Genomic DNA, 9,264 nt, shown 5'->3' on the forward strand with positions numbered 1-9,264 from the left:
CGCTGTGTGACACTTTAGCCCGGGTCACTGTTAGCCTGAGCATCTTTGATGCATGTTACTGCTCAGTGGAGACTGGTCCCAGGGCTGAGCAGTAATTTTGGCCAGAGCCCGCTCCAAATAGGTAGACAAAAATATTTTTTCATGCTCTGTTAATGGTCACTCTAGTGCTGATTCAAAATTATTTAAATTTACACTCTGGAGCAGCTGAATTGTTCCTGTACTTAGCTGAAGGTCAGCAATCTTGAAACCTCTTCCGTGTTACCCTCTTTTCCTCTCCTCCCCTTGGCACTCCTCCACAGAATGAGCAAAGTACACGTGCAATCTTTGTGAAAGGAAATCCTGGGCGATTTGGGGGAAGGGCAATGCTGCCTTCTTTAGTGATAGAAGTGAGTGATTTGCAAGTAAAAGAATAAAGGACAAGAAGAAAAGGAATGTAGGAGTAAAACATAATGTTTCTCTTTAGCCAGCCTCTTCACTCAGTAAACCCCCCGCCACCTCAAAAGGCACTAAGATCTAAATGCAAGAAAAAGAAATTGTTGTGTGTCTCTGCAGTGCTGCCTTGCCCTGTCAAGGAAGAGCCAGGAAGTTGCTTAGGTGGAGGAAGGTTTTTGAGCCACAATGGGGTGAAACACCAGCTTTTCATTCTTAATGTGCTCAGGCTGCTGGCAAGCACAGCTGTGCTCAGGTGGGAGTGGGAAAAGCAGAGCTTCTCTGTTGGAGAGAGCTTGTTCAGGTTCTGTCCGTGCCAAGGAGTTTGTTTGAACAGAGTCTCCTGGGGCATGAACTGCTGAGCACTGAGGCTCGGCCTGGCAGGAGCGAGTGGCAGGGGCAGGACTAGACTCACAACACGGGATTGGCAGCGGGTGATACGTTCCTGGGGCAGAGGTAAAACTCCACACAGAGCTGAGTTAGTCTGAACTCTGTTGCCCAGACACAAACAGGGATGGCAGGAGCCCAGGGGAAGGATGTGGGGGGTTTCTACTAGGTAGAGCAGCACAGGGAGGGGAGACTTTGCTAAGTCAGCAACACCTCTGAGCTGGAAGAAAAATTATTCCTGCCCCCTGCCAGCACTTCATGTGGATCCAGACTATAGTTCCCAGAATGTCCCTACATATGTTAGCAAGAAGGCAACAGTCTGCATATTTTGCTGCAAGAAAGTATGCCACTGAGCGGTGAGCCTGAGGTAATGGATGTCCTGAAGGGAATGCTGTGAAGTACAGCGCTGAGGGGCTTAATCTGCCGACTGGCAGGGAGCAGGTTGTGCCTCCTGCCTCCGAGGAAGCTTGCAGACAAGAGCCGGGACTGGAAGCAGGCAGAGGACCAGCCGCAGGGCTGGGGTCGTGTGGTGCAGTCCCCTTCTTTATAGCATCCTCATTGCAGGAACAGCAAGCTGGGGAAACTACAGTTCCCATCACCCTTTTGTGCATGTCCCCGCGAAACTACAGTTCCCAGAAGCTTTTAATGAGCCAGAGAGGATGTCTGTGGAAATAAATGCCGACGAGTTTTGCATAACACCCTGCACCTCCGGAGTGCTGACCGGCCCTAGTCTGTGCAAACGGGAACAGAGGAAAAGCCAGGGAGTGTCAGCGCTGTGGAGCTGTGACTTTGCCCACCTCAATAGCCTCAGTGATAGCCTCCAGCACCGAGCAACCTTCCTCTTCTCAGGACTCCCTCGGTAGTCACAGGGAAGATCTAGCCCCCAGGAAACACGGCTGCTGCGGAGGGAGAGGCAGATAAACTACAGATCCCGGCATTCTCCGACAGGCAGCACCTGCGGCAGTCCCTGCACGCCGTGGGGGAGGTGGGGGTGAGGATGAGGATGGAGGGCAGGGAGGAGATGCAGGGCGCCGTGGGGCTACGCTGTACCTGGGACATCCCGCCACCCGCTGGCACCCAGGCCAAGTGGGTGAGGCTCAATGTGGGGGGCACCGTCTTCCTCACCACCAGGCAGACCCTGTGTCGGGAGCAGAAATCTTTCCTGTGTCGCTTGTGCCAGGGCGAGGAGCTGCAGTCGGACCGGGTAAGGCAGCTGGGTTGCCTCCCGCACCGTGCCCCACCGAGCATGGGGAGGGCTGGAGGGACGCAGGGATGGAGCCGGACCCCGGCAGCTGCAGGAGCAACTGAGTGAGAAACGCCTGCTCTTTATCCCCCCTCTCCCGGGAAGGACTTCCCCATGCCAGATTCCACCTTGATGTAGCCTGGCACCTGCCTTCCCGAGCTGGGGAAAGGAGAGGCCATCTCCCCTCTGCTCCTGCTCTCCTTCCTCTTTGTCACCCACCCCAGATCCTGGGTCTACTTCCCAGCTGTGTCTGCCTGACTCAGCCTTGTCCCTGTAAGGGGATCGCTGCTCTCTCACACCAGGCCTGGATGCAGAGTTGCACAGAGAGACTGAGGCCTATTTTTTGGGCTTTTTCATCTGGATTGATTCATACTGAGGTGGGCATGCTGAGCAGACCAATACAGGAGTTAAAATCCAAGGTGGACTGACTTGGCTAGGGACTCTCAGGGACCCATGGTTTCCAAAGAATCTCAGAAATAGTGGATATTTTTGCTTAGGTTTGTATTTTCTTGTATTCTAGGGCATTTGAGGGCTGGTTAAAAGTTTTCCTTGGGTTTTTTCTCCTTGTGATCTGTCTCTGTTGCTAGGATGAAACTGGTGCATATCTAATAGATCGAGACCCCACTTACTTTGGACCGATTCTGAATTTCCTCCGTCATGGGAAGCTGGTCCTCGATAAAGATATGGCTGAAGAGGGTGAGTTGTGGAGCTCAGAAAAATCCCTCTTACCACAGTCAGGAAAAATAGGGCTTGTGGTCAACCTTGTTGTCTCTTGTTCTCCTTTTGGATGTTATTGTGGGGCGATTTCAGAGAGCTATCCCTGCAAAGCATGACAATATCTCTTTTACTAAAGGGGTTTGGAGTAGGTGAGGAAGATGTCCTTGCAGGTGTTGTCCAGCAGAGATGTCACCAAGGCAGAGGTAGGCAAGATCTCAGAGCCTCAATAAGCCATTTTTTACTTGTTCCTGATCTACCTCCAACCAGGCTCTGAGACTGAGTTTTCTATTAATGTCTGTTTCTAATTAGGAATGAAAGCCCAGTAGACCAAACAAAACCGAGCTCATGTCTTCTACTGATTGTAATAAAGACCATCATTAATCAGTGATATGCACTGTATGCTGCCTGTGCTCTCATGGGTTGTGGACCGCAGAAATTCCAGTGGAGCAAGTCAGAGAATCCAATCCCTCATTTGAGGTTGACAGTGGGTTGACATCCAAGAGGATGACTTGGTGACATCACAGTGTTACTAGCCAGCAGCCCACAGTGCCTTGTTATTTTTTGGATGTTAGGATCTAATAAGGAGCCAATTTGAAATACAGGCTGTGCTGCACAGCTCTTGCCAAGCACAGTTTCTGCATGGTCATTAGTCTTCTTGCCTTTCTTACACATTTTTACCTAAAGCAAGGAAATTTTTCTTCAGAATAGTCTTATCAGTTATAATTCCAAAAATATACCAAACTAATGGTATAGGATTGTAATAAACACAATTTTGAAGTGTTTCCTACTTGACATTTCTTGTAATCCTGAGGTTATACAGAGTTCATCTGCAGGTTTTAATAACAAATCTGAAACACAAGCAGGAGTCCAGTTCATTTGCATTGCCTTTTTTTTTTTTTCCTGCTGCAAACATTCAGACTGGCATAAAACTAACCCATTAGACAATTCATAGCTGAATGAGAGACACAGAAGAGGTCTGAGTGTGTCAGGTAGTAAAGGATCAATCTTCCCATCTATATTTTCTTTGTATTGCCCTGGGGACATGTGAGTGTTGGCTTCCAGCTACCTTTCTCTCACTGACCCTCTGGGAACCACCTCCCTTTTTCTGAAGGCCTGTTAGCAAACAGGTGAGTCTCAGGAGAGGTGCTAGATGCAGGCACCATAGAGAAAAAAACAAAAAACCTTTTTGTTTACCTGTTTTGAGTTGAAGCACAGGGAAGAGAGCCAAAGATCGTATAAAGTCATATGGGGCTGCAACTCCAAGTGGCCCAGGAGGTAAGTTAGGCTTTCCTAGGGTCTTTTGGTGACTTGTCAGAACCATAAGTTGTGGTCCTCTGCCTTAATAAGAGAGTCTGAGCAAGGTGATAACAAGTGGTCATTGAGAGAGACTGGAGCTTACAGCTGTTCCCCTTGGCCAGGTATCTGGGAAAGGTATTAGCAGTCCTCAGTGCAAGACTTCACTGGCAGTGCCTGTTTCTGTAGTAGCAGGCAGCATAAGGAAGTTGGGATGTGCATTAGAAACAAGATGCAGAGAGCCAAGTTTCAATTTTCTGCAGTAAGAGTTTCAAGCTTGTTCAAAAGTAAGGCAGTAATATAATTTCTCCCTATGGACCTTGTGAAGCTCAGAATTCATCTTTTGCAAGTTGAAAAATAAAGATGGGCTGCTAGCTTTCTGTCTTTGTGGTCCTTCCTTCTGTCTTTCTCAGGGATCCTTGAAGAAGCTGAGTTCTATAACATTGGTCCTTTGATCCGAATAATCAAGGATCGAATGGAGGAGAAGGACTACACAGTGACACAGGTATGGCAAAATAGAGAGGGGAAAGTAGGGTGTGTAAAACGGGAGAGAGATGAGTCTAGACTGAGAGAAGATTTGAGGGAAGCAGCAAGGAATGGAAGGAAGCAACTAATTAGAGATAATGTGCTAATCCCTATGCAGCAAAATCTTGCAGGGGACAAGTTACCACCAATTTAGTTACAATAAATAAATTGCAGGCTTGCTTTGCATCCCAGAAGTAATGCTGGATGTAGCCCCTGAAACTAAGTTAACTTCTCTAGCTTTTGGAAGAAGGCAACTGGTTGCTCTGGTACAGAGAGGAATGTTTGTGAAGAGAGCAAAGGTGTCATGGAGAGGAGGATTGGTGTGGGGAGTCCTGGGAGTGTAATCACAATGAAGAACATGGTAATACCTGTAAAGAAATCTGGAGGAAAATGGTGAAGGGATGGCTGTAAAAGAGTTAAATGCAGACAAGGAATCAATCCTGTGGCACAATCTGCTGGCCTGTCTCGGCCAGCAACCTTTGAAAATCTTTTTTCAGAGAAGATTGTCTACTATATCACTTTTCATCTTGTCTGCCTCATGTTATAAGCCTCTGGCAGCACAGTCACTTTGTGCTGCAAAGCCCCATCAGCATTTGTTGTGTTTGCAAAAATAATTTTGTAATGATAACTGCAAACCCCCCATCAAAAGTGGGCAGTATCTTCTGGGGACAATGCAGGAAGCACTCAGCTTAGTCCCTGCTCTCCAGAAGAGATACCGTTCTTGCCTCCAGTGACAGCACAGGAGAATGCTGGACTGTGGTTTCCACTCCCCTTTCACCTGGGACATGGGGAAGAGGACAGGTCTGTCAAGGAGGGGTATTACCACTTCATTCTGCAGCAGGGGAACAGCTTTTAGCATGTGATGGTTGTCAGCATGCTCTGCAATTTTGCTCTCAGGTGCCTCCTAAGCATGTCTACCGTGTGCTGCAGTGCCAGGAAGAGGAGCTCACTCAGATGGTTTCCACTATGTCAGATGGATGGCGCTTTGAGCAGGTATGGATAAGGCAGAGCAGGGGGGGAAGGAGCTGTCTTTTGGGGAAAAGATCATGAATACCATACAGTTTCCAGGCAAGGCTCCTTCCTGCTCTGAGAATACTGGGTAAGTCATTGATTCAGCCATCACACTGGCTCTTTCTTGCCCCTTTCTAGAGGTTTAGACGATACTGTGTGAGGCCTGTCTGTTTTGCATCCTGGATAACGTATCTCCTGGTTCTCTGTGTTGTCACCTTGGCTTAGTTATGAGGTCTCTCCACTGGGATTATGGGTTGGACTCAGTGCTGCATGGTGGGCTTTCTGCCTTGCTCCCCAGGTGGAATGGGTGTTTTCAGGGATATATACTTGTGATTCTTGCTCTCATCTTTTCTAGCTTGTGAACATTGGCTCATCCTATAATTATGGGAATGAGGATCAGACAGAATTCCTCTGTGTGGTCTCCAAGGAGTTGTACAACTCCCCCAATGGCCTGAGTTCTGAGCCCAGCCACAAAACCAAGGTGAGATTAACTTTGCTATGGCCCTGCTCCCATTGCCTATAAGATCCTCTGCTCTTTGCTCCTTCTCTCTTTTCTCTCTCCCTTGTGACAGTGGGCACTTCAGTGGTGAAATACAGGGGCCAATCCTGGTGTTCAGCACCATGGCATTACACCCGTTGCCCAAAAGGAGGGGTGTGTGTGTTGGAGGGGTGGGGTGGTGTGTGGCTGTGTGTGGCAAATGGCTTTAGCAAGTCACCCTGGCACCTCTCATGCTACTCTAACATCCCCCTCATGCCTCCTCATGCCCATTCTGTGTGTGTCACTGCCTATAGGGCATTATTTCCCTAAAGGTTTTGCAGCATTCTTTTTCCTTTTTCTGAGTCTCAGCCTGAGGGGCAGATATCTCCTGCTCCCCTTTTGAGGGAAGGACAGAAACATGTAGCAGTGCATGACATCCTTTAGACACCCAGGATGCAAGAAGGAACACTAGCAACTGATGGCAGTTGTTGGGCGGTGGGGTCACAGCACTTGGTAAGTGGGTTAGGTACCCTGATGTGATAGTCCAGAGGGAAACAAGCCTCTCTGTTCCCTGACCTAGAATTGTCTTGGCCATGGTCCCTTTTTATTCCAATGTTATGACAATTGCTTTGTTCCGTTGTGTGTCAGAAAGAACTGCCATGGCTCATCTTGCAAGTATCTCCACTCTTTCTTCCTTTTGTCCCACATGCTGGGCTACAGAACACAGAGGACCTGGAGGAGGAAGAGCAGGAGGTGGAGGAGGAGGCAGAGGCAGAAGCAGAAGCAGAGGAGAAAGGTGCAGCAAATCCCTGAGGAAAATGATAAAAATAACCCCCCAGACATAGACTCGTCCACCTTTCTGGTGAGAGCTCACAGCTAGCATCAGGGAAGGACTAGAACAGGTGTGGGGTGTGGGGGATGTCCTCTCCAGGAGTTAGTCTCTCTGGAGATAAAGCTGATAGGGGAGAGCTGTTACCATGGCTGCTGCTTTGTATTTTGAACTGTTTGGTTTATCTACGGTTTTATTTTTATTTGCAGACTGTCCATCTATTCGGGATTGTGCTAAACTCTCTTCCTGCGGACCCTCCCTCCTGCTCCCTTCCGTGTCCATCCCAGCACTGTCATCTACCTCCCACATTGCCCCACTCGCCAGCCTCCAGCATCCTTCCCTCTGCTCTCTTTGTCCCCCAGGGCTCAGAGTGGTCTCTGCCCAGGGCCCTGTCTCTCTCTGCTCCTCACTTTTCCTCCTCTGCAGGTATGTTACCTGTCTGCACTCCCAGCTCCTGCCAGCCTGAGCTCTGCATGAGTGACTCACTTCCCTCTTGTGGGTATGGCCGTGGTTTGTAGAGCTTGGGGAGGGGAAGGAGGGAGGTGTGAGGTTGACTCATCCCTAAGGTGGCTTTACATATTCTCATCCTATGCATGCCTTTACCTGCCAAGCAGATCCTATGGCTGTGGACCAGAGGCTCTGGCAGCAGAAAGGAGAGTGCAGCTGGGAGAGAGGTGGAAATGAATGTAAAGCAGGCAAGGGTGGTTAGGGGAAGGGGTGGACTTTTGCCACGTGTCTGCGTGACACGCATGCCAGATCGCTTCTCCAGGCTGCTGTCCGCAGCTCCTTTGCCTGCCAGCCTGGGCAGTTTGCACAAGGCAGCCTGTTATTTTTCCTTTCCTGCTCTCACTTCCCTGGGCTTTTCCCCCACTGGCTCTGCCAGGGTGAGAGCGCAGTGGGAAAGGTGGCAAAGGCAGAACAGAAGCAGCTGGTCCCCACTGCAGATGTTCACACAGCTGTGTGCAAAATGAGCCTCTCCGCTCTGCCTCCTGCTTAGGAAGGCTGGCTGGCCGGCATGTGTGGGGCTAGAAGGAGGATTCCTCTCCATACTGCAAAACTGTGAGGCTCTTGTTAAACTGGAGGTGTTCAGTGTCAATCTCCACCAGTCCTGATGGAGGGCACTTGTTAGCTGGCTGACGTTTCTCTCTCCCTCTGTTTGACAGCCGCCTTGTCTATGGCTGTGGGACCTGAGTGTTATTATCTCAAGAGTCAGTGTATGTTAATCACATGGACTTTTTCTTCCTTCTGTTCTGTTTTCCCACCCTCATTTCTTTTCTTTTTCTTATGTTTGTATTTCCTCTGTCATTTACCTTTTCCTGTTTCTCACTCTCCCCTCCATGCTCAGTTGCTTTTTTTTCCTACCACTGATTGTGTTTCTCTTTCTCTCTCCTTCTCTAGCTGTTACAAGCCAGAGATCTGAGGATGTGATCTGAACACTCCACTCCAGCCTTTTCATTTCTTGTTTATATCTTTATTTTTGTACTGCAGTGTATGGCAGCCCCTTGTCCCACAGTGACGCCCCCAGCCCTCTACACTCTTGACATGCAACCATTTTTTTTTTTACCAACTCACCTCGGAGGCTTGAGCTTCCAGCCCTGGAGGAGGGCAGATGCTCCATGGAGCCCCTGAGCTGCTGTAGGAGCGGGAGCCCACGGCCCCCTCCTATGCCTGGTAGTCTGGCTTTCCTTAATGTCACAGTGGCCCCTGGTGGGGACATCAGCGATCAGCCACTGCAGCCTGCGGTCCCTTCCCGAGCACGCTGGATGCAGATGGGGACCGAGGTGGTGGCAGCTGTGGAAGGACCAGCCCTTGCCCTTTCACTGTTGCAGGCAACTAGTGTGGGCTTGTGGCCTGGGGACAAATGCAGAGCCACCATCCTTTTCTGGGCCTCCTGTATCACTCGGAGGTGTCTCTGTGCTGGGTATCACGTTCCTTGGTGCTTCCCTCCCTGTCCCCCAAAGCAGCTCTGTGCCAGCAGTGTGAGAAGGAGAATGGTGTGCTGCCTGGGTACCAGGAACATGCTGGTACCTGATGTTGTGTCAGCCACCACCAAGCAGATCCCAGTTTTGGGGAGCGGGGCATTTGCTTCACTGCTGTGTCTGAAGACTCCTGAATAAAATTCACAGTCTGTTCCTCCTTGCTGCCTCTCATTTCAAGTGGTAAAAATTCATTCCTGCTGTAAGGGGGTGGGAGTTGGAGAAAAGGAGTTTGGATTCATCACCTGGAGCCACCAGAATCTGCTTGTTCTGTGCCTGTCTTCGGGGGGCTGGAGGTGCTTCCCACTGTGTCTGTGCTGCATCCCCACTGCAGGCAGCTGGGCTACAGAGCAGGTTTGCAGGTCCTGAATCATAA

General features: G+C 49.7%; 1 protein-coding gene across 11 annotated transcripts; it reads left to right on the top strand.

Moving 5' to 3' along the window:
• The first annotated feature begins 6 nt into the window (after positions 1-6).
• Positions 7-9,048, top strand: KCTD17 (potassium channel tetramerization domain containing 17). 11 transcript variants are annotated; one of them, XR_015286393.1, is made up of 8 exons: positions 7-2,020; positions 2,647-2,755; positions 4,483-4,574; positions 5,492-5,587; positions 5,961-6,086; positions 6,804-6,945; positions 7,122-8,126; positions 8,311-9,048. XR_015286393.1 is itself a non-coding variant. In XM_023935801.2 (7 exons), exons 1-6 carry the CDS (start codon positions 1,814-1,816, stop codon positions 6,894-6,896), a joined length of 723 nt encoding a protein of 240 aa, XP_023791569.1. In that variant the 5' UTR covers positions 7-1,813; the 3' UTR covers positions 6,897-6,945; positions 7,122-9,048. The 11 variants fall into 11 exon arrangements, 6 of the variants coding, with proteins under 6 accessions (XP_023791569.1, XP_086743520.1, XP_086743522.1 ...); XR_015286394.1 differs by having other exon boundaries at positions 7,122-7,411; XR_015286395.1 differs by having other exon boundaries at positions 7,122-7,338.
• The last annotated feature ends 216 nt before the right edge of the window (positions 9,049-9,264 follow it).

This window comes from Cyanistes caeruleus, chromosome 4 (assembly GCF_971803275.1).
Source record: "Cyanistes caeruleus chromosome 4, bCyaCae1.hap1.1, whole genome shotgun sequence".
NCBI classification, from domain to species: Eukaryota; Metazoa; Chordata; class Aves; order Passeriformes; family Paridae; genus Cyanistes; species Cyanistes caeruleus.